Raw genomic sequence first — 26622 nt, 5'->3', positions numbered from 1 at the left:
GAAAATGATAAATATTTAAGTATCACTGACAAGAAGCATGTGATTGAAAAACTACCAAGACTTAGTTCTGGTTTACATTATACATATATAAATGTACCAGAAACACACATGGTAGTTAATGAAAAGGCATGTGATCCTGTAATGATCAATCTGTGGCATGGAAGATTAGGCCATACAGGATCAACAATGATGAAAAGAATAATTCAAAATACACATGGACATCCATTGACGGGTCAAAAGATCCCTCATGATGCAATTATTCCATGTACATCATGCTCACTTGGAAAATTGATAATAAGACCATCACCTCTTAAGGTTGAAAAAGAATCACCAATGTTTCTTGAAAGAATTCAAGGTGATATATGTGGATCAATTCATCCACCATGTGGACCATTTAGATATTTCATGGTCCTACTAGACGCATCTAGTAGATGGTCTCATGTTTGTCTATTATCAAGTCGAAACATGGCATTTGCAAAATTTCTTGCTCAAATTATTAAATTGAGAGCACATTTCCCTGATTATACTATTAAAAGGGTGAGATTGAATAATGCTGGTGAGTTTACATCTCAAGCATTTAATGATTTTTGCATGTCTATTGGGATTGTTGTTGAACATCCTGTTGCTCATGTGCATACACAAAATAGTTTAGCCGAATCACTAATTAAACGATTGCAGTTAATAGCTAGACTATTGATAATGAGAACAAAACTCCCAGTATCCGTATGGGGTCATGCAATTTTACATGCTGCATCATTAATTCGTATTAGACCAAGTGCAAGTCATACATATTCTCCCTTGCAACTTGCTTTTGGCCATCAGCCAAATATTTCCCACCTTAGAACATTTGGTTGTGCGGTTTATGTTCCTATCGCACCACCACAATGCACTAAAATGGGTCCTCAAAGAAGGATGGGAATATATGTTGGATATGAAACATCTTCAATCATAAGATATATTGAACCCATGACAGGTGATGTTTTTACAGCACGTTTTGCTGATTGTCACTTTAATGAAACATTGTTCCCTAGATTAGGGGGAGAAATAAAAAATAAAGAAAATGATGTTTCATGGTGTGAACCTCAATTAATGTATCTTGATCCTCGCACAAAAGAATGCGAGACCGAAGTTCAAAAAATAAAGCATATGCAAGAACTTGAGAATAAATTGCCTGATGCATTTACAGATACGAAAAGAGTGACTAAATCATATATACCAGCAGCAAATGCTCCAGCTCGAATTGAAATTCTAAAAGCTGGCAATAATGTCACTCTTGAGTCTTTACCACGCCAGAAACGTGGGAGACCAATTGGTTCCAAAGATAAAAATCCTCGAAAAAGAAAATTAGCTGATAATGAGGTAAAAGAAAGTGTTCAAGAAGAACGACAAATCAATACTCCTTCTGCAGAGGATATTGATGATGTCAATACGGAATTTTCAATCAATTATGCACATTCAAAAATATTATGGAACCGAAATGAAATGAAAAATCTTGATGAGATATTTTCATATAATGTTGCATATGACATCATGAATGATGATGATGATCCAGAACCAAAATCTGTCATGGAATGTCAAAATAGACATGATTGGGATCATTGGAAAGGAGCAATACGAGCCGAGTTTGAATCACTCAATAAAAGAAAAGTTTTCGGATCTATCATTCTCACACCTAAAGATGTGAAATATGTGGGATATAGATAGGTTTTTGTGCGAAAAAGAAATGAGAAAAATGAAGTTACGAGGTATAAAGCTAGACTTGTAGCTCAAGGTTTTTCTCAAAGACTAGGAATTGATTATGAGGAAACTTATTCACCTATCATGGATGCAATTACTTTTAGATACTTAATCAGTCTGGCAGTTTCTAAAAATTTAGAAATGCATCTCATGGATGTTGTGACTGCTTATCTATATGGATCACTTGATAGTGATATATATATGAAGATACCTGAAGGATTTAAGGTATCAGAAGCAACCAATGCAAAACCCAAAGAAATGTACTCAATCAAGTTACAAAGGTCTTTATATGGGTTGAAACAATCAGGTCGCATGTGGTATAAATGATTAAGTGATTACTTGATAAGCAAAGGGTATACCAATAATCTTATTTGCCCATGTGTATTCATTAAGAAAACAACATCTGAATATGTGATCATAGCCATTTATGTCGATGATCTTAACATCATAGGTACAAATAAAGAGATCCATGAAGCCATTCAACTTCTAAAGAAAGAATTTGAAATGAAAGATCTCGAAAAAACCAATTATTGCCTTGGTTTGCAGATTGAGCATATGCCTAATGGTTTACTTGTACATCAAACAACTTATACGGAAAAGATTTTAAAACAATTCAATATGGACAAGGCAAAACCATTAAGTATTCCTATGGTTGTTAGATCACTTAATGTTGACACTGATCCATTTCGTCCCTGTGAAGATCATGAAGATATCCTGGGACCAGAAGTACCATATCTTAGTGCAATTGGAGCTCTTATGTATCTTACAAATTGTACAAGACCTGACATTTCTTTTGCAGTTAATTTCTTGGCAAGGTTCAGCTCAGCTCCTACCAAAAGACACTGAAATGGGATCAAACACATATTTCGATACCTTCGAGGAACTACTGATTTAGGATTATTTTATTCTAACGAATCAAAACAAGATTTAGTTGGTTATGCAGATGCAGGTTATTTATCTGATCCACATAAAGCTAAATCTCAAAATGGATATGTATTCCTAAATGGAGGTACCGCAATATTATGGCGTTCTCAAAAACAAACACTTGTTGCAACATCATCAAATCATGCCGAAGTGATTGCATTACATGAAGCTACTCGGGAATGTTTTTGGTTGAGATCAATGACACAACTCATTACTGATTCTTGTGGACTAGAACGCGATAAAAGTCCAACAACTATCTATGAAGATAATGCAGTTTGCATAGCACAGATGAAAGAAGGGTATATCAAAAGTGACCGAACAAAATACATACTTCCTAGATTCTTCTCATACACTCAAGATCTCATTAAGAACAACCAGATTGAAATGAGATATGTTCAATCCAGCAAAAACTCTGCTGATCTTTTCACCAAAGTACTCTCAACTGCTATTTTCAGAACACACGTTCACAATATTGGAATGAGACATATTCAAAAGATGTAAAAGATCAACGATGTCTACTTGAGGGGGAGACAACTCTATACTGCACTCTTTTTCCCTTAGCTAAAGTTTTTTCCCACTGGGTTTTCTTTAGCAAAGGTTTTTAGCGAGACAGTAACTTATAGTTGATCTCCAAAACAAAATTTCTATCCAAGGGGGAGTGTTATGATAATTAAAATAATAATGTATATATGGATAGTCAAATTTGTACAAACTTTTAGTCAATTTTGTACCACTTGTATAGTATTTCTTAGTAGTATAAATACACCATGATGGTATGCTTGTAAACTTGCACCATTTCATAGAATTATATGAAACACATACTTATTCTCTCTTTACTAATATTTCATAAACAAATATAATTGTATTTGGTAGTTATAAGTTCAGAATTATAACAGATATAGATATATATAGTAATAATAATATTTTTATAAAATTAATTAATTAATAATAAGTACAAATAAAAAGTAAAGATATAGATATACATGTGTGTTTGGTTAGTTTGTGTTTTTATTGAGGTTTTGTAGTTTGGTTGGCCCCGATGCCTTTGTTTGTAATCTTGGTCCGAGGCTTCATTTTTTGATGAAGCTTCGTGGTTATATAAAAGTTACAGTTTTTTGCCAAAAAAAAAAAAAAAGATATACATGTGTGTGTGGTTATACATGTGTGTGTCATTTGGCTTTTACTTCTTTAGACTGATTTTAACGCGGCGTCAGAAAAGTACGCGTCAGACCAGCTGGAGCCATCTAACGCCCCTGACGCCATTAACGCGGCGTCAAAAACTGACGCTGGGGGGGGGGGGGGGGGGCGTCAGTTGGGAAATTGACTGAAAAAACGGGGCTTCAAGGTACGCGTGTCAGCCTCTGATTGGTTGGGGAATTATATCCGATACTCAACGAATATATACCCGTTTTTTCTATTTATTTTTTTATATCATTTTTTTACTCTTTTTACTCCTATTTAAACACCAAAAAATCATATACTTTTACACCTTTCATTCTTACTCTTTTTCTTTTCATATTTTTTTTATAAAACTTTACTATTTTATAAATGGGTTCGAGGTTACGGGGGTCTAATTCCGACTCCGAAGATTTACGGATTGTTCAATTAATTCAAGAAATAGAAGATGATGATTCCGAAGTCGAATTGGCACCGTCTATTCCGAGAGTTAGAGGTTACATTCTCAGGGAACGTGAGGTTGCTGCACAATGTTTGTGGGATGATTATTTTTGTGAGACGCTAAAATATCCACACACAAAAATTAAAAGGCGTTTTCGTATGCGAATACAATTATTTCTCCGGATAGTGCAAGGTATAATTACTTTCCAAAGTGATAATATGCCATAATATTTTAGTTACTTTTCTCAACGATTTGATGCTATAGGTGGGCCTACATTTACTACTTTACAAAAATGTATGTCGGCTATACGCCAAATGGCGTATGGTACCGCTCCCGATATGTGGGATGAATATTTGCAAATGAGTGAGCAAACATCAATACTATGTCTAGATTACTTTGTACAAAAGTGAATACATGCGATCTCCGAATGCACATGATGTTGCTAGATTATATAGTGCACACGAGGAGAGACATGGTTTTAGGGGTATGCTCGGGAGTATAGATTGTATGCACTGGGAGTGGAGGAATTGTCCTGTTGATTTAAAAGGACAATACACTCGGGGTGATCACAAGAAACTGACCCTTATGCTTGAAGCAGTTGCTTCATATGACTTGTGGATTTGACATGCTTTTTTTGGGATGGCGGGTTCCAACAATAATATTAACGTTTTGAAGCAATCACCCATATTTGATAAACTTAAGAATAGAACATTTCCATCTGCACCATTTGAGGTAAATGAGCATGAAAATAGCAAAGGATATTACCTTGCGGATGGTATATATCCCGATTTGGTAACTTTAGTTAAAGGATATTCATGTCCTACTGAAGAAACAACGATTAAGTTTACTAGATTTCATGCTAGTGCCCGAAAGGATATAGAGAGGGCATTTGGGGTTCTTCAAGGTCGTTTTCATATTATACTGTGACAACCCGGAAATTTCTGACCAAATTTAAACTTTATCTTTATATTATTCCGACACGATAAGCAAAGTTTGTTAAGATGAATCTCAAGGATTTTAAACTGTGTTCATACATTCATTTAACCACGACTAAATTTCGACGATTCACGAACGTCATAACTTGTGATAATTACATATATATATACGAAAACATGCGAATAATATTTATATACGATATGATAAAGATTTACTATTGAATGATGCAATTTCAAATTAAAAATTTTACGTATATAATCGTTTAATTTTTTATGATGTATTTTTTTTTTAAATTATAAGAAAAACGCAATTAAATCAAAGATGTACAAGTTATAAAGCACAACGTACAACAACGTAACTTAAATAGTTGAATTGAAATTAATTCATTTACTATTCATATGAATAGTAAATGAAACGAAATTAATTAATTTACTATTCACATGAAAGCGACATGATAGAAATTATTAATTATAAGTTACATAAAATACCCCTGAAGTATTTAAAAAATATGACTTTTAAAATTTATTTTGATTCAAATAATTATTATATTATATTTATATTATTATATTATATATTTTTGTCCAGTCAAAAACTAGGAAAACACATACTACGCGTACAAACTCTATATTACGAACCTTTTTACAACTAGTTTTATAAAGCTTAAGACCAAAACAAATATATGTATTCAAATATAAAATGTGGAATTTTATTCATATTTTTTTTACCCGTCAATTATTAGCAAAAGAGCACGAAATACCAGTTCGTGAAAACACGGAGTCGAAAAAAATGACAAAAGACAAGTGGGGCGGCTAGATGATCCACGTTTTCTATTAATATTATTATTAAATTATTATTATTATATTAATATTATTATATTATTATATTTATTTAAATTATTATATTATAATATTACTATATATATGGATCTATCGATCACTCATAACACACATATATTATTACTCTTTAAAATTTCTAGTTATATTTCCAAATTAGTATTAGTAGTATACATAAAATATTACGACAAGGTTATGCTCAAGTGATGTCAAAATGATTTTTCAAATGGGTTTTAGCTAAAGAAATTACGGGTTATAGCTATGGAGGTTATGGGTATGATTCGGGGGTATGCTTGTGAGGTCAATCTAGTGTTTATCATCTTCGTTGCGTCTACGTACTTTCCTACAATATTGAATCACAATATTGATACGTGAGCATTCACATCTTATCTTTTATATATTAATAGTGTATCCATGTCTAGTGCTCGAGTATATATGTTTATGCATGCTTGTATGCTTTAATTTTGTCGTTAGATAGTTTATGATGAATCACGAATTTGATACATATGCTACTGATATAAAGTATATGATATGCATATTTTTGGAAAGCTGGCAAAAAATTATTAACTTTTCATTTAGAAATCGCGTGATTTCGATGAACGGATTAAAAGATATGGTCAACTGAATTATGGTTAACGTTAATTGAAATTGTGTTTGAAACTGTAAATTAATATTTAAACAACTTGTCTATGAAATTGTCTATAATATTTATAAACACTATAATCTGATTTTACAAGTATTGAAAAGCTATGTGAAATAATAAAATATTTTCGATTGCCATGATAATTCAAATATAATATAGTTCCTGAAATAAATAATATTTGAGTTTGATAAACTATAAATTCGTTCAATTATCAAGACTTATACTATGATAATAAACATGTATAGATTTAAAGATCATATTAGGTCAGGTTGACTTTTGAGACGACTTTTATTAACTTTTGCATGTCGGTCTCGAGCATTAGGATTGTGATACACTATGACCCGACCTAGCTTGTTAAACATTTATTGACCAACATATATTCTCTAGGTTAAGATCTACGGTTATTTTACATTCCGAGTTTCGGTCACATTTCGGTGAATGACCTTATGTGCTGCTAAGGTGAGTTTATAGATCCCTTTTTAAGTGCTTTTGCAATATATATTTTTGGGCTGAGAATACATGCACTTTATTTTAAACGCAATGGATACAAGTACATACTAAATTCTACATTGACTTTGAACCGAAAATCCCTTAGCTTTGGTAACTAGTAACTGCTGGTTATAAGAACTGGTGGGCGCGAGTAGTTGTATATGGATCCATAGGGCTTGACATCCCCGTCTGTTCCAGGTATAGAAACCCTAGCCCGAACTATAAAACAGACGTATGCTATTTGAGATTAGTACACGTTGGATTGCGTGTATTGTACATGTTGGTTGCATGTATGTTAAAACAGGGGTACTTATTATAACGTTAAAGCTTAGTTACCAGGGTACTCAATCTTGTAGAATATTTTGATAAACGTTTCTGGATGAAACAACTGAAATCTTGTGATCCACCTTTATATACAGATTATGCGCAACATTAAAACTATGAACTCACAAACCTTTGTGTTGACACTTTTAAGCATGTTTATTCTCAGGTTCCTAGAAGTCTTCCGCTGTTTGCTTATATGTGATACAAGCTATGTGCATGGAGTCATACATGCTTTATTCGAGAAAACATTGCATTCACAAAATCAACACCATGTATCTTATTTAGACTGCATTATCAACGGATGTAGTATTGTAAACTATTAATTACGGTGATTGTCTATATGTATAAATCATTATACGTCAAAAACCTTGGAATTTGATATTCAATTATGGTGTGCCTTTTCAAAAGAATGCAATGTTTACAAAACGTATCATGTAGAGGTCAGTACCTCACTGTGAAATCGATGAATGATGTATTCGACCAAAGGGATTTAGAAGGATCATCACATATACGCATAACTTCACGAAGTATGTCAGTTAACAGGATGCGAAGAGTGATGGAATGTTGTCTCATATTACATAACATGATACTTGAAGATAACGACTTTGCACTTTCTAAATGGGAAGAAAGATTCACTACCGAAGAAATGGAAAATGGTATGGAACGTATACGGAACAGAGGATGAGATCGAGACATCATCAGAAGAGAAATAAAGGATTGAGACATGCACAACTAACTTACCGAGGATTTAGTTGAGCATATCTGGAACCTTCCACCAAATTTTCGCAATGTGAATTAGTTTTTTTATTGAATCTATGTAATCGTTAATTTATGTATTTTTAAATTCTTATGAAAAATTAATTTATGTATTTTTTTTATTTAATATGTAATTTATTTTATTTTATTGTATTTATTTACCATTTTAATTCATTTGGAAAAAAAAAATTACAGAACTGGTAGACCCTACTGAATTTGACACTTCCATTTGACATTTGGAGTTATTGGAGGGTCAAAATTTGACACTGTCATGTCACATGCAAATGCACTTTTTGAGCCAAAAAGTACAAATATGTATGTGATGTCACAGGCAGGGTTAGAACTAGTCTTAGTAGGTTTTACTTTTTCTCGCGTAAGTTCGAGTTTTTTTTAATTATTTTGAGAGATTTTGTAATAAACTTTTTTAACCAACTTAACCGTGATATAAGATCTTTACCGACGCTAGTGGTCAATCTCTTGTCATCGACTCTAACAAATTTTTAGCCTCAATGACACCACCTAGCCAATCTTTCGCCAATCTAACTACGTAAATGATTTTGTGAATGTTAAGCACAATAGAAGACGTGATATGTCTTATGTATATTTTTGCATATAAGCATTATTATTTGTATATTGGGTATGTGTGATGGTGAACAAATGTGTGATTGTCATAAGTGATTTGTGACGAGCTAGTGAAAAGAGTTGAATTATTATGTGACAATCTATGTATTTGAAGAATAATGTCATGATTGTGAGTGGTCTAAAAGTTTAATCTACTCGCGAGCAACACAAATTTGATTTGTTAAAAGTTCAATTCGAGTCCTGTCACAACTTAATGACTTATCCACCTCCGGTCCTAACTGGCATCCGCATCAAGTCATCACCAAATGTAAAAGTAAGTATTAAGCAAATACAAAAAAAATCTATATACCAATAGGCCGGAAGTGAATGACAGTGATGGATGGCAGAGGTGGATGACAGAGGTAGGGCGGTAATGATGGTGATCGGAGAAGAAAGTGTTAGAGATTTTATATTTAGGTGGAGAACATGGAGAGACAAGAGAGTTTTAGGGGAAAAGGAAGAGATTATAGAGTTTTATTGAAAAAACGAAATGATGGGAGAATTTTATGCAAAAATATAAATAAACATAATTTATATTATTTGTTGTGTTGATGTTGTACTATTGTTTGATTATTGTACGTGATTCAATGTTATTAGAATTCGATTCAAGGTATTATGTCAAATAGATCATTTAATATACTCAAATAGACTAGTTAGGGTCTACGTCATTTTACTTTATTACTCTTTGAATCACTTTGATTTATATGTATAATTTTTTTTGGTATATTTAGAACTTCTCTTGTAATTTTAGGTTAAGAAGGTTGATAAAAAGGATGAGAAAAGAAGTTTTGTTTATGGGTCAAGTATTTGACTATGCAAGTGGAAGACCTCATTTATTTACTTACAAAAACGCTTTCTTCAAACTCACACTTCTACACTTCACAAGATACATCACTTTCTCCCCATTTGTTTTCTTGTGGAACATTACTTGAATGATTGATTATCTGAACTTTAAAAATTCAAGGGTCAATAACATATTGTGACGACCCGGAAATTTCCGATCAAATTTAAACTTAACCTTTATATGTTTCCGACATGATAAGCAGAATTTGTAATGTTGAATCTCAAAAAGTTTGGAACTACATTCATGTAATCAATTACCCTTTGACCGTGTTCGACGATTCACGAACAATTATGAGTATATAGATATGTATATATAATATATAATATTAACTGAAAATATTAACAAAGTATTAGATATATGATACTTTACATGAACGTATTTGTTTCGATATATTTATCGACAGAATTAAGAGATAATATCAAATGATTGAATTATCAGATACATTATGATATGATTACAGGCCTATGTTATGAGGTCCACTGTGATTTAAGAAATCTATTCTTTTTGACAACATTCGGAAAATGGTAAAGTGATTTATAAATAAGAACAAATGTGTCAATTAACGGGAACTAGACAAGGGTTAGTGGAAATTCCTGTTTAATTTCCAAGGCATGTTTTATAATATTTTCCTCGTGACCTTGATAAGATAACTATGTTAACTTTCATTTTATTTAATATGAAAATAAGAACGTGGAGTGTAAATAACTTAGATGTTGGATATCGACAAGTTAAGTAACTCGACATTTTTCATTAAGATGATTTCATACGTTTACTTAACCTTTGGACTTTATCCCATGCTTCACCAACAGACTATAATTTAAAAACTTGAAACCTATTATGAATATATATAATTCTACTTTTCTAAAATATTTTATGATATAACGATTTCTATTATTTTAACCTTTTAACAAAATGATTCTTAAATATATTTAGTTTTGGAAAACAAAATTATCATATTTATTTGATTTAGTTTCAAAAGTACAAAAAACGTTTTCAGTTTAAAAATTATTAAAACGTATATATCTTTTATAAATATCTAAAATCACTTTTGACAACTCATTACTTAACCAGTATGATAATGATAACGATATTTATATTTTATTTTATTAAATATATATAACGATTTAAATTAATATTATATATATTTATACGCGTATTATACGTATATAGTTTTATACTTTTACTATACTTTAACTTTACATTTACTTTACTTTAACTTTAATAATTCATACTTTAATAATTCACTTTAATAATTCACTTTAATAATTTATACTTTAATAATTCACTTTAATAATTCACTTTAATAATTCATACTTTAATAATTCACTTTAATAATTCATACTTTAATAATTCACTTTAATAATTCAAAAATATATTATAAATAGAATTCAATAGGTTTCATTATTTCATAAAAACTTGAAAATATATTTCTCTAAACTCTCTCAATCGAATTACATATATATATATATTTTCTTTGTATTATTTCAAGATATTATTAGTATATATAAAATACTACGACGGAGTTATACTCAGACGATTTCAAAATAAGTTTTCAAACAGGATAGAGCTAAGGAAATTATGGGTTATAGCTATGGAGGTTATGGGTATTGATCGAGGGTATTGCTCGTGAGGTCAACCTAACGTTTATCATTTTCATTGCGTCTACGTACTTTCCTGCAATATTGAATCACAATATTGATACGTTCGTGAATCCGAGATAAACCCTGTACTTGTTCAGTGCCATCATATACATAATTGCTACGAAATACAGTATTGTGAGTTTCATTTACTCCCTTTTTAATTGCTTTTACAATATATATTTTTGGACTGAGAATACATGCGCTGTTTTATAAATGTTTTACGAAGTAGGCACAAGTACTAAAACTAATTTTATGTGGGTTTAAACCAGAAATATACCCTTAGCTTGGTAACATTAAACTACTTGTCTATGTACGGTAGGCGCGAATCCTAAAGATAGATCTATTGGGCCTGACAAACCCCATCCTGACTATGAGATGCTTTAGTACTTCGAGGTTATTTTAAAACACACCTGATCTGGTGTACTTCAGAGGGTAAAACATGAACGTTAAGTTTTGTTACCGGGTGCCTACAACTTATAGAATACTTTTAAACACTTGCGAGTGTACGGATATTTATGGAAACTGAAATCTTGTGGTCTATTACTATTACGGAAATGATTGATTATGATAAACTAATGAACTCACCAACCTTTTGGTTGACACTTTAAAGCATGTTTATTCTCAGGTATTAAAGAAATCTTCCGCTGTGCATTAGCTCATTTTAAGGATATTACCTGGAGTCATTCATGACATACTTTGAAAGACGTTGCATTCGAGTCGTTGAGTTCATCAAGATTAATATTAAGTCAATTATAGTTGGATGTAATATGAAATGGTATGCATGCCATCAATTTTTGATGTAAAGAAAGTTTGTCTTTTAAAAACGAATGCAATGTTTGTAAAACGTATCATATAGAGGTCAAATACCTCGCGATGTAATCAACTATTGTGAATCGTTTATAATGTATATGAACGGGTCCTTTCACATATATTCCCCTATTAAGTCACAAAATTACGTATATATCCAAGTAACATCTCAAATATCAAATATACCCGATTCACTAAAAAAATGTAAAACCAATTCAACATAATCTAAATTCAAGTTTTGCCCCTGATATTTTCTGGCGGATAACAACTAATTAATCTTATATACCATTTTCAAATAACTACGACATATCCTCTCACGGATCAACCTCTTCACCCCTTCTTGCTCGATTTCCTTCATATTTTTTATTTAAGACATCAAAATAATTCATCCATCTACTTCCTGTATGTGATAAATATTAACAATTAAATAAAAAAATATTAACAGGTATGTTAGAAGGGAAGGATGAATATAACTAGGTGTATAATTTCAAGGAAATTACATTAAAAGGCCGATGTGGACTTATTAAGTAGCACATTCGCAGAACACAACATGGTCTTTTAATTTGAATTAAACTATATTAATTCTAATAATTTATACAATGGAATATATATACTTTGATTAATAGGCCTACAACAACTCATTGAAGCTCATATATATATATATATATATATATATATATATATATATATATATATATATATATATATATATATATATATATATATAGAGAGAGAGAGAGAGAGAGAGAGAGAGAGAGAATTACTAACTTTTGAATGGGTGACAATTTCGGAGTACTATTACTTCATTCTCGCCCGCTTTCACGAGGAGTTGTATTCTGTCCAAGTCTCCTATAACAATGAACCCTTATTAGCATTAGATATAATTCGAGGATTAATATTTAGAAATGTAAATAAAAGAAACAAGAAATTGATACACCTTTTACTCGTTGATGGTTGATATGGATCAAAGCCTTCTTGGGGTGGATTTTTGCACGTCTTAACACAATGACCATATTGGCCACATCGCGCGCATCGTTGTCTTCTTTTAGGCTCGTTAGATGGCACAATTCTCTTCTTTTTTGATCTTCCAGGTGGTCGTTTAATTATTGGTGGGTATATCTTATCGTGTGTTACTTTGGGCACCCATTGATCTTATCCTGGCATCGAACTAATTTATAGAGCATAAGCCTCTTTGAATTTTCACTTGTAAAATAGGGATCAACATGTTTATCCCAATTATTATCCCCTATGACACTAATGAAAGCTCCCACATGTTTACATGGAAGACCTTTCACATGCCAAACTCGACAACTGCATGTTCGCTCATTTAATACAACCTCCCACCGTATCTCCTTGAATTTCACTTCAACTCGATTATCGCTACTTCTGAGAATCTCATATTCACCCAAGTTCTAAAAAAGGCAATTAAGCAATATACATAAAAATTTTCGTTTACACGTAATTGTAACACATGGACTGCATATTATTTACATTTCTCATAGTAATTAATTTACTTCGTATGACATTTGTGACCCATTTTACCATCGACAAATTGTAATGTGGGACTTTACTTGTTTTAGTAATATAATAATTAAAATTCAATCTACTTACTTTAGATATTGTTAATATATAGCTTTTAGCCTTCGGAACTAACGTGCCATTCCATTTTTCCACTTGAATAGGGCTAATTAAGCAAATCACATGTGAATAAAAAAAATTCATTTGATTATGACATAGAACATTAATTGCATGAATAAAACTTAGATAAAAATAAAAATTATTATTAAGAGGATACGAAAAGAATCTGTACATGACTTGCATTGAATTTTATAACATTTATTAAAAAATTTCAGTCCCACTTTCGGTTCATATAAATCCTATTCAGTCCCACTTGCATATGTTATAATATGAACGTACAAAAAGTCATATGGAGATATGGATGATAAATTTTGTAGTTGATATTGCTCCATTTAGACATATTTATTACACAATATCGACCTCATTTTATTCGGTTTTGATGATCGTTGGGACTTTAAAGTTGTTTTCCTGTGCCAAAGTGTCCACTCAAGGCAAAATGCCTAACTTAGTGTAAAATTGACCAATAAATGTTCAAAAAGTGCAAAGAAAATGACAAGTGCAGGAAACAGCATCAAGAGCGCCGCTCCTGATTAAGGAGCGCCGCACCTCATAGCCCAGAGCGCCGCACCTATGGTAAAAGCGGCGCAATCACCAACGTTTTGTCTCAATTTCTTCACAGTGAGCAGAAGCATCGCTCTTCAGAGGCAGAAGCGTCGTTCCTATAGCTCCAAGAGCGCCGCACCTAAGTCAACAGCGCCGCACCAGATGAAGTATAGAGCGCCGCACCTGAGTCTAAAGCGCCACACCAATTGAAGCCAAGAGCGCCACACCTATGTCAAGAGCGGCGCTCCTGACGCTGATTCAGCCCACTTTCCTCACCACTATAAATAGAATAAGATAGGTCATTTGGCAAGAGAGCTGCAGTTTTTACTCCGAATTACACACACAAAACCCTAATTTCATCATCCATTAGAGTTCTAAGGTGATTTGGAGGAAGCAAGCTCAAGTTTCATCTTCATTAGTGCTAGATCTTTCTTTTGTTATCAAATTGGGTTGTAATCTTAACTTTACTCTTTCTTATTTTGAATCAATTAGTTGTAGTCTTTACTTAATCTTCATCTAAGTTTAATCTTTACTTGCAATCTTTGTTTATCATCATTTATCTTTGAATCTTAGCTTGTAATCACTCAAAATGATGTTTATTGATGCTTTCATGATTATTGCTAATGTAATCTTTGCCATGAGTAGCTTGTGTTTGCTTATCTATGAATCTTTAATGCATGATGTGCCCTTAATCTATTGAATGAAAGTTGTTTTGAATGAAAATACATGAGCTAGTGTTATTGAGTTAGCCATGAGGTCCATTGCTATGTTTGATATTGGTTTTACTTTGATTACATGGATTGAGTAGCTCTTTAAGTGATTTTAGTAGTGAATCAATTTGTGCTTCAACACCTTTGGTGATCTAGACAACTAGAATAGAAATTTCAAGTGATTGTGTTTCTAGGCTAGGTTGGTTTTCAATTGACCTTTGTTCATCATAGTGGTGTTTGACTATCTTAGGTGACTTTGATGGTTAAATGGTTTTAAGTGATTTTAACCCGGGCATAATCTCAATAATCAACTCATACATTACTTGATCTAGTGTTGCTAAGCTTATGTGAATTTGCAAGGTAAAATTGCATTAAGAATATTTACTAGTTCAAACAACTTAAGTGATAACAATTTGGGGAAAACAAGGGCCATCTAAGCATAAATAGGATTAGATAAGTGAACACTCTTCATCATATTGATTACTTCTCATTTCTTGATTACTTGTTAAGTTTTAGTTTGTTTATCGCAAATTTAGTTGATTAGTCAAAATCTCTCGCAAACACCCCCCCCAGTCAAACAAAACCCCTAGGATAACTATTAGTTTCAAATACATAATCTACACCGCTCTCACGGGACGAACTTGATAAGAATACTTGCATTAAGTACTATAGCAACCGGGTTTTAAGTGCTCGATAGATTGTGCGTGCTTTTTGTGATATTTGAATCTTGTATAAATTTAGGGAGTTATGTATGGTATATCCACGCCACGTCACACTTTCTTGGCGTCGCCGCCGGGGAACGGTTAGCTAAGTTAGGTTGTGTATTTGGTACAAGCTTTTAGTTATTCGATCCTTTTGTAAGGATTCGTCCTTACAAAAGTTACTTTTATTGTCTTTTATGTATTATTTTGTATTGGATAATCACTTGTGTTTTTGTTGTCTTTGAAGGTTAGGTCTATTGGTGTATGATAAGAAGATCCCACAAGGATCAAGATTTCACACAACCATTTTCCGATCCGGAGAAACATATACATGGGATTTATAAGCGTAGAGAAGAACGGGAATTAAGGAAGAATTTTGAGGTTTTGCCATTTTGTTTGATAGAAATGGACGGAGAAGAAGAGGGTAATCCACATGGTAATCCTCCACCGGTTGTTAATGAAGTAGTTGAAAATGATCCAAATGACACTCCGATGTGGAATGTTAGAATGGTGGCACAAACGGTTGTTCCTCCGGCTATCACAAAACCACCAATCGAAGCAGAAAATTGGAAGATCGAGGGTAACTTTTTCACAATGTTCAAGGATAGACTTTTTCGCGGGCTTATAGATGAAAACCCTTTTGATCACAATCAATATTTTAATGATATTTGTGATATCTACAAGAACAAAGATGTCACCGAAGATGCTTTTAAGCTAAGGGCATTCCCATTCACGCTTGATGGAGAAGCTAAGGCTTGGTTAAGGAACTTGCCATCGGATTCGATTAGGTCTTTTCAAGATTTGAATGAAGCATTTATCAATCACTTTTTCCCACCTTCAAAGGTGGAGCGTTTAAGAATGGAAATTAATGGGTTCACGCAAAGAGGAGATGAGTCTTTGTATGATGCGCGTTTCAAGAAGCTATTAAGAGCTTGCCCACCGCATGGTCTAACCAAGAAGGAGTACATCAATACGTTCTACCGGGGTACCAATTTTCAAACTAAGCAATATCTTGATTCATCTTCGGGTGGAGTGTTTATGTACAACTCACCCAATGCGGCCAAAAAGTTACTAGAGGACATCGCGGTTAATACATATGAATGGGCACCTTCACCAAGAGATTTGATGAGAAAGAATGTAGCTCAAGTGGAGAGTGAAGATGGGCAAGTTACCTTGGCAAGCTTGAATAACCAATTTCAATTATATGGGAAAGAATTGAAAAAGATACAACAAACGCTAGTGGCTATGCAAGTCGGTTGTCAAAGGTGTGAAGGACCACACCTCACCAAAAATTGTCCCCAAGTCAATCAATGTACTCACATTGACTTGGATGACATTCCTATGAATTCGGAAGCTCATGTGAACTTTGTGAGCAACCAAAACTTTCAAAGAGGAGGAACTTCTAACCAAGGCAACAACTCTTTCCAATCGAACAATAGCTACTACAACCCTAACCAAAAGCAAGTGTCATTCAACACTCAATCCAACACACCTCCCGGATTCTCCAACCAAAACCAAAACCAAGGTTACAATTCCAACTATAACCAAAGCCGCCAAAATAACTTCCAATCCCACAACCAACAAAATTATAACAACTAATCTTACAACCACAAATCCAACCCAAATTACCAAGGAAACCAAAGTTATCAAAACCAAGGTTATAGTCAAACCCAAAACAACCAAGGTTACAATCAACAACGGCAACAAACTCAACCAAATAACCAACCTTCCCAATCTTCTAAAGGACTAGAAGAGCTTATGCAAACCTATATCAAAAAGGTAGAATCAACCGAAGCATTTTTGTTAAAGGAGAACGAGTTCTTGAAGCAACAACTTAAGCAACAACATACCTCATTCCAAACCTTAGAGAGCACCTTTGGGAGACTTTCAAGTTATGTTTCCGAAAGATCTCAAGGAACTTTACCACCCAACACTCAAGTTAACCCAAACACCTACAACAATAACCGTCAACAACACCAAAACCAAAACAACAACAACACCTAGGGTAATTCCTATTGAAGGCAACAACAATCAAAACCCTAGCTACCCAAAACCGAAATGAAAATGTCAATGCCATAACCACTCGTAGCGGTCTCACCACTCAAGGAGTTGAAGAACCACAACCATAAACCTTTATCACCCAAGAACCACTACCAAGCTTCATTTAGGAAGAAATCAAGGTTAGTAATGAGAAGGGTAAAGAAAAGGGTGATGCAACCGAGGTCAATGGTAATGATGCTGAGGGTGACAATGAAAAGGGTAAGGATAAGGGTAAAGAGTCTTCGAAGGTCACAAGGCCTGTTCCATATCCAAAAGCTTTAAGGAAGGACAAGTTGGCAGCTCAATATAAAAAGTTCCAAGACATGATGAAGAATGTGTCGGTCAACTTGCTTATTACCGATGTGCTCAAAGGAATGCCCAACTATGGACGCTTCATCAAAGAGTTAATCTCTCAAAAGGGTAAATATCATGAGGAAACGTCCTTCTTTATCAAAGAGGAGTGCAACAAGATACTTGCATCAAGGCCAAGGATCCCTAAAAAGTTAGGTGATCTGGGAAAATTTGTTTTCCCATGCAAGTTTGGTGAATCGGAAGTGTTCAATGCACTAGCAGACTTGGGAGCAAGCATTAACTTAATGCCCCACTCACTTTATGAAAGACTTGGCCTTGGACCTCTCAAACCAACCAAAATTCGTATAAGATTGGCCAACCATTCATTTGACACCGCAATTGGAATCACCGAGGACATCTTGGTTAGCATTGACTCCTTGGTGTTCTCGGTTGATTTTGTTATCATGGAGATGAAGGAGGACCTTCAAGTCCCCCTCATCTTAGGTAGACCATTTCTTGCCACCGCCGACACCATCATCTTAGTACAACGCAACCAACTCAACATTAGAGTTGGCGATGAGCGTGTGACCATAAACATTCGGGAAGCTATGAAGCAACCAAGCAACACCGATGATGACGAGTGTTATGCCCTAGACCATATAGACCTTTATGTGAATGAAGAGCTTGAAAAGCTCTTGGGGGTTGATACTTCGGGATTTAACCAAGTTTTTGAAAGTGATATTATGGACTTAGAAGCCGATTTTTAATGAATTGATGAATGTTAGTGTCGACGATAATGAGCTTGGAGGTGAAACAATTCGGGAAGAGTCATTTGAGGCTATTACTAATGAGGATAGATTTCGAATCAAATCCTCATGGGAAGAACCTCCCACTCTCGAGCTTAAAGAGCTCCCCGAGCATCTTGAGTATGCTTTTCTAAAAGAGTCAGGTCAACTACCGGTGATCATCTCTAAGAGACTCACCGTTGACCAAAAGTCAAAACTTGTTTCACTTCTCAAGTCTCACCATAAAGCAATTGCATGGAAAACCACAGATATCCCGGGGATAAATCCATCATATTGCACTCACAAAATCCTTATGGAAGAGAACTACAAATCGGTTGTCCAATGACAATGAAGGCTAAATCCTAATATGAAGGATGTTGTGAAAAAGGAGGTTATTAAGTTATTAGATGCGGGCCTAATTTACCCCATCTCGGACTCACCATGGGTGAGTCCCGTGCAAGTGGTTCCCAAAAAGGGTGGAACCAAAGTGATCGTTAACGACCAAAATGAACTTGTCCCAACCCGAACCATCACTGGATGGCGTGTGTGTATTGACTATAGGCGTTTAAACGACGCCACAAGGAAGGATCATTTCCCCCTCCCTTACATCCATCAAATGATAGAGCGTTTAAGCGGGAAGGAATTCTATTGTTTTCTCGATGGGTTTTCGGGGTACTTCCAAATCCCCATTGACCCCATGGATCAAGAAAAAACGACCTTTACATGCCCATATGGTACTTTTGCATATCGCCGAATGCCCTTCGAGTTATGTAACGCCCCGGGGACATTCCAAAGGTGTATGCTAGCGATTTTCTCGGATATGATTGAGGACTCCATGGAGGTTTTCATGGATGACTTCTCTGTTTTTGGAGACTCTTTCGACCATTGCCTCCACAACCTTGATAAAATATTGACACGATGTGAGAAGACTAATTTAGTGCTTAATTGGGAAAAATGCCATTTCATGGTAAATGAAGGGGTGGTTTTGGGACATAAAATTTCTAAAGCGGGAATCGAGGTCGATAAAGCCAAGGTTACCGCTATAAAAGACTTACCCATACCCTCGGATGTCAAGGCAATCCGAAGTTTTCTTGGACACGCGAGATTTTACCACCGATTTATAAAGGATTTTTCAAAAATCGCTCGACCCATGACCAAATTGCTAGAAAAGGACCAACCTTTCTTGTTTAACGATGCTTGTATCGAGGCTTTTAACTTGCTTAAGGGGAAGTTCATTAACCCTCCAATTCTAATCTCTCCCGATTGGGATAAAGATTTTGAATTGATGTGTGACGCGAGCGATTATGCGATCGGGGCGGTCCTTGGTCAAAGAGTTGACCAACATTTTCGACCGATTTATTATGCTAGTAAGATGTTGACCGGGGCACAATTAAACTACACTACTACCGAGAAAGAACTTCTCGCGGTAGTGTTTGCTTTTGACAAATTTCATTCCTACATTGTGCTTTCAAAAATGGTCGTATACACGGACCATTCAGCGTTGCGGTACCTCTTTCAAAAACAAGATTCAAAACATAGGTTGATTAGGTGGGTGTAGCGACCCCGACAAATCGTCAAGTGACGGCGTCGTCTACGTATGGTCCCATTACATGGTTATAAGTATTTATAACAAAGTTTGACCGAAAATATGTCGCATACATTTCATAAAGGATGTTTCAATGTTTACAAAAGTAATTCCCAAGACAAGTACATAACAAAAGTTATTGTTCATATGAAACACGTGCGACATAGTTTAAAATAGCCAAAAAGACGCTCCACGTATGCAAGTATACTCGACATCCAATGCAAGTATCAAAAAGTATGTGCGGAAGCATGTATCACCTAAGTTCAAGGACCTGAGAAAAACATAGAAAATCTGTCAACGAAAACGTTGGTGAAATCATAGGTTTAAATAAGTAAATGAGTAAAAGCAAGCTGAACCACAAGAGTTGCAATATTGATAAAGTCATAGTACATTCTAAAAGTTAATATTCACGAGCACCCAATTATCAAAGCTTAACATTCCGTCCGTTGAATACCCCATAAATTAGTGCTAGAACAACACTGTTTCCCGAAAATATATTTCATCCGTAGACGGTAGCGAACCGTCAAAGATGAGGGTTGTCAACCCATATGGCCATATAACATAAGTTCTCGCTTACACCATCTGATGTAACTAATGATAATCGGATTGAGGATTTTCGTTCTAAACTCGTATGTAGAATGTTTGTTTTCCCGTTCTTGTGTTCACTTAGTTCAAAAGAATCGTTTATGTTTTCTCATCCCAAAAGTAAGTTTAAAAGAGTAAAAGTGGGACTATGATCTCACCTTGTATGCACGAACCAAAAAGTACTTCGACAAGTAACGTGTGCAAAGAACAATGCTAGTCTTGACCTAAACAAATAGGTTGTATCAATAACGATAGTCACGAAGGGTAAAGATGTTCAATTAGTCCTATGGCTCGTTACGACTCGATTATATTAGCATGTGAATCAACTAGTCAAGTTTCATGCAAGATACAAGTAAATAATCATGTTAGAAAGGTTGTATAAGTATTTGGTTAAGTTTGACAAAAAGTCAAACTTGGTCGGGTCAAAGTCAACGGAAAAGTCAACATGGCCGGGTCGGGTCTCGGACAAATTTTCTATGCTAGTTATTCATATATAAGCATGTTAAAACAAGTTGCACGTGAATTTGAGGTCTAGAACATGCCAAACATTTTTCGTCAAAAGACTAAGCGAACAGCCAGTTTTAGGCCATTAGGACGGCGTCCCAGATGACTGGACGGCGTCCTATATTGAAGAGTGGGACGGCGTCCTGAGTACCTAGACGGCGTCCAGGTATTAGAAGTGGGACGGCGTCCTGAGTTTCTGGACGGCGTCCTGGTTGGTTTCCAGGCCCTGTTTGCTGCAACTCTAAGTGCACGAACCAACAATCAAACCAACCCAAATTACAAACCGCAAACAATTAGAACATGTATTTTATATCACCGGAAAGGTAATTTGACGAGGAAAACACCTAGACACATTTCATCAAGCAATTCAACACTTACACACCCTAAAACTGCATTTAAACGTCCATAATCAAAGTTCAAGTTCCAAATATGCATTTCATGATTCGGGCAACCGTTTTACATGTATGATATGCCGTTTCGAAGGTGATCAAACACACATTGCAACAAAACACTTAACAACAATATCTCATAGCATTTGATGCATCAAAAGTTCATGTAAAGCTTATCAAACCCTAATCCAAGTTCACAAAATCACTAATCATGTTCTTGGAGTTTCCTTAATCAACCTATACATCAAAACGAAGCTAATGATACTAGTAACACTTTTAAAACATGCACTTTAACAATCTAACAACATTTGATCATCCAAAATCAAGGATTTAGCAAGTAATTTTCATATTGAACTAGTTACACCAAAAACATCGAATCGAGCATACAAATTACATACACAACATCACAATGAGCCATAGACGCTAATTAACAACTTTATAAGTCAAGAACATGAATTTAAAGAAATCTAGTGTTTTAGAAATGTTACCCAAATGAGGTGAAGTTGGTACCAAAACGAAGAGGAAGTTGCAAGGAGCTCAAATATGTAATTTGTTTTGCAAAATACCCGCTAGATCATAAATGGATGATGAATCTTTGTGTTTGAATGTTGAGAGGATTTGAAAGTAGTAAAAAGAGGAAGAGGAGGTGAAATGAATGGATGAAAAGGGGTTGACTCTTTGACCTAGTCAAATGTTTCAACCTTTGGCAAGTTTGGTCCCTCAACTTTAAACCGGGTGCGGGAATTACCTAAACGAGATAATTCAACGCATAATAACGGGATGTGTTATAAACATATAACATAACTTAAATAGTTAAACGGAAAAGTAAACGGAAAAGGCGGGATGTTACATTACCTACACCTTAAAAGAAATTTCGTCCCGAAATTTAGGTAGGCGTAGTAGTCGTTGTTTCTTCCTCGGAATCTGACGTTTCCGGAACCGGGAATAGATGAGGGTGTTTCTTTCGCATTTGATCTTCTCTTTCCCAAGTAAACTCGGGTCCCCTTTTGGCGTTCCAACGGACCTTGACAATCGGGATCCGGCTTTGTTTCAATTCCTTCTCGACGTAGTCCACAATTTCAACCGGTTCCTCCACAAAATGAAGTTTGTCATTAATAGTAAGTTCCTCGAGAGGAACGACGATATCGGGCTCGGCAAGACATTTCTTCAAGTTAGATACATGAAAAGTAGGATGGACGGAGCTTAGTTGAGGCGGAAGATCCAAACGATACGCAACGGTTCCAACACGTTCTAAGATTTCGAAAGGACCAACGTACCGCGGATTTAGTTTCCCACGTTTCCCAAAACGGATGACACCTTTCCAAGGTGCGACTTTTAACATGACGCGGTCACCGACTTGAAATTCGAGGTCTTTGCGTCTTTTGTCGGTATAGCATTTTTGACGACTCCGGGCCGTCCGAAGCCTATCTCGGATTTGAAGAATCTTCTCGGTGGTTTCGTGAATGAGGTCGGGCCCGGAAATTTGCACGTCACCCACTTTGGCCCAACAAAGAGGAGAGCGACATTTTCGACCATATAACGCTTCAAAAGGTGCGGCCTTAATACTCGCGTGATAACTATTATTGTAAGAGAATTCGGCGAGAGGTAAGTGATTGTCCCAAGCTTTTCCAAAATCAACAACGCAGGCTCGTAACATATCCTCTAAGGTTTGTATTGTACGTTCACTTTGACCATCGGTTTGGGCATGATATGCGGTGCTCATGTCCAAACGCGTTCCCAACGCTTCTTGTAACGTACGCCAAAATCTAGAAACGAAACGACCATCTCGGTCGGAGATAATCGATAAAGGTACACCGTGTCGGGCTACAATCTCCTTAATGTATAGTTGTGCAAGTTTCTCCATTTTGTCGGTCTCTTTCATGGCGAGAAAGTGCGCGGATTTGGTGAGGCGATCGACAATGACCCAAATAGTATCATAACCGCCCGACGTTTTTGGTAGTTTGGTGATAAAATCCATCGTGATCCTTTCCCACTTCCATTGCGGGATCTCGGGTTGTTGAAGTAACCCGGACGGTCTTTGGTGTTCGGCTTTGACTTTAGCGCAAGTCAAACATTTGGCAACGTAAGTAGCGACTTCCTTTTTGATGTTCGGCCACCAATATCGTTCTTTAAGGTCGTGGTACATCTTATTGGCGCCGGGATGAATCGAGTATCGCGATTTGTGGGCTTCGTCTAGGATGAGGTTTCGTAAGTCGCCATATCTAGGCACCCAAATTCTTCCGGCGTAATATCGAAGTCCGGTCTCCTTAACTTCGAATCGGGAGACGAGAATGTTTAAAAGTTCACGCCCGATGTGGTTGTCTTTAAGAGCCTCCTCTTGAGCTACCCGAATTTGGCTATTAAGGTTGGAGTGGATGGTGATGTTTAATGCTCGGACGCGAAGAGGTACCGTTCTTTCCTTTCGACTTAAGGCATCGGCCACTACATTTGCCTTCCCGGGGTGGTAACGAAGCTCGCAATTATAATCGTTCAAGGTTTCAATCCACCTTCGTTGTCTCATGTTTAGTTGCTTTTGATCGAAGATGTGTTGGAGACTTTTGTGATCGGTAAAGATAGTACTTTTGGTACCAAGAAGATGATGTCTCCATAACTTAAGTGCAAAGATGACGGCACCGAGTTCAAGATCATGTGTCGTGTAGTTTCGTTCGTGGACTTTGAGTTGTCGAGAGGCATAAGCAATGACTTTCTTTCGTTGCATTAATACGCATCCATAACCGTTTTTCGAGGCATCACAATATACAACAAAATCATCATTGCCTTCGGGAAGTGACAAGATAGGAGCGGTGGTTAGCTTAGTTTTCAAGATTTGAAAAGCGGTTTCTTGTTCGGATGTCCAAACGAATTTTCGTTCCTTGTGAGTTAACGCGGTTAAAGGACGAGCGATTAGGGAGAAATCCTTGATGAATTTACGATAGTATCCGGCGAGACCCAAGAATTGACGAATTTGAGTAGGAGTAGTAGGAGTCTCCCATTTACTAATGGCTTCGATTTTTGCGGGATCGACTTTAATGCCTTGATCACTTACAACATGACCAAGAAATTGAACTTCCTTTAACCAAAATTCACACTTGGAGAACTTGGCATATAGTTGCTCTTTTCTCAAGAGCTCGAGCACGAGTCGGAGATGTTCTTTGTGTTCCTCTTCGTTTTTAGAATAGATCAAAATATCATCGATGAACACGATAACGAATTTGTCGAGGTAAGGTTTGCACACGCGGTTCATGAGATCCATGAACACCGCCGGTGCGTTAGTGAGACCGAAAGGCATGACAAGGAATTCATAACTACCATAACGAGTCCGGAAAGCGGTTTTGGAGACATCTTCCCCTTTAACCCTTAGCTGATGATAACCCGAACGGAGATCGATTTTTGAGTATACACGAGAACCTTGTAGTTGATCAAAAAGGTCATCAATGCGAGGAAGAGGATATCGGTTCTTAACCGTCAATTTGTTTAGTTCACGATAATCAATGCACATTCGTAGGGATCCGTCTTTCTTCTTGACGAACAAAATCGGAGCGCCCCATGGTGAATGGCTAGGTTGAATGAAACCACGGTCAAGTAACTCTTGGATTTGACTTTGTAATTCTTGTAATTCGGATGGAGCGAGTCTATACGGTGCACGCACTACGGGTGCGGCTCCTGGAATAAGATCGATTTGAAATTCAACCGGTCGATGAGGTGGAAGACCCGGTAATTCGTCGGGAAATACATCGGAAAAGTCACTAACAATTGGCACATCTTCGATACGCTTTTCGTCGGCCTCGACTTTCTTAACGTGAGCAAGAATCGCGAAACAACCCTTGCGAAGTAGCTTTCGAACTTTAAGGCACGAAACGAGATTGAGTCCGGTGCAATTTTTGTCGCCATAGACAATCAATGGTTCACCATTCTCGATAGGAATTCGGATTGCGTGAAGATCGCAAAGAATGTGAGATTTATTTTTGACCATCCAATTCATACCGATTATTACATCAAAACTCCCTAATTCCATGGGTATCAAGTCAATTTCAAATTCCTTACCCAAAATGTTCAAAGTACACCCCCGGTAATATGTGTCGGCACTTAAGAGTTTTCCGTCGGCCACTTCGATGGAATAAGTAGTATCTAAAGGGTGTGGTGGAGTGCAAAGGGTAGGAGCCAAAGTCTTAGACACAAAACATTTATCGGCACCCGAATCGAATAAGCAAGTAACATAAGAGTTGTTGAGAAGAAACGTACCCGTGACTAGTTCATTGTCATCTCGGGCTTCCTCGGTGTTGATGTTAAAGGCTCGGCCTCGGTTGTTGGGGTTGGCTTTCTTCTTCGGGCATTCGTTCTTATAATGGCCCGTTTGGCCACATTCATAACAAGTGACCGTCCTTGGAGGATTGGGCCCCTTTCGAGCGACGGGGGCGGTGCTTGTGCAATTGTTGACCCTATGACCAACTCCTTGGCAACGATGACAAATTAGCTTGTTACATTCGCCGTAATGATGTTTGTGGCACTTGTTGCACAAAGGTAAGTTTCCGACATAACCCTTCTTGCCGTCGTTGTTGAAGGGCTTTTTTTTGGTGAAGGTGTTGTTGTTGTAGTTAGTTGATGGAGTGGCTTCCCATTTCCTTTTGTTGCCACCCGACTTGTCCTCGGCCTTAGGAGCCGGTACTACGATTTCGTCA

General features: G+C 36.0%; 1 protein-coding gene across 1 annotated transcript; it reads left to right on the top strand.

The window, feature by feature from the left end:
* The first annotated feature begins 16169 nt into the window (after positions 1-16169).
* Positions 16170-18862, top strand: LOC139840652 (uncharacterized). The gene is made up of 2 exons (XM_071830905.1): positions 16170-17228; positions 17933-18862. The coding sequence occupies exons 1-2, from the start codon at positions 16170-16172 to the stop codon at positions 18860-18862; spliced, it is 1989 nt and encodes a 662-aa protein (XP_071687006.1).
* The last annotated feature ends 7760 nt before the right edge of the window (positions 18863-26622 follow it).

This window comes from Rutidosis leptorrhynchoides, chromosome 4, assembly GCF_046630445.1.
Source record: "Rutidosis leptorrhynchoides isolate AG116_Rl617_1_P2 chromosome 4, CSIRO_AGI_Rlap_v1, whole genome shotgun sequence".
NCBI lineage: Eukaryota > Viridiplantae > Streptophyta > Magnoliopsida > Asterales > Asteraceae > Rutidosis > Rutidosis leptorrhynchoides.
The sequence above is the reverse complement of the archived record's forward strand: the minus strand, read 5'-3'. Positions and strand labels throughout refer to the sequence as shown.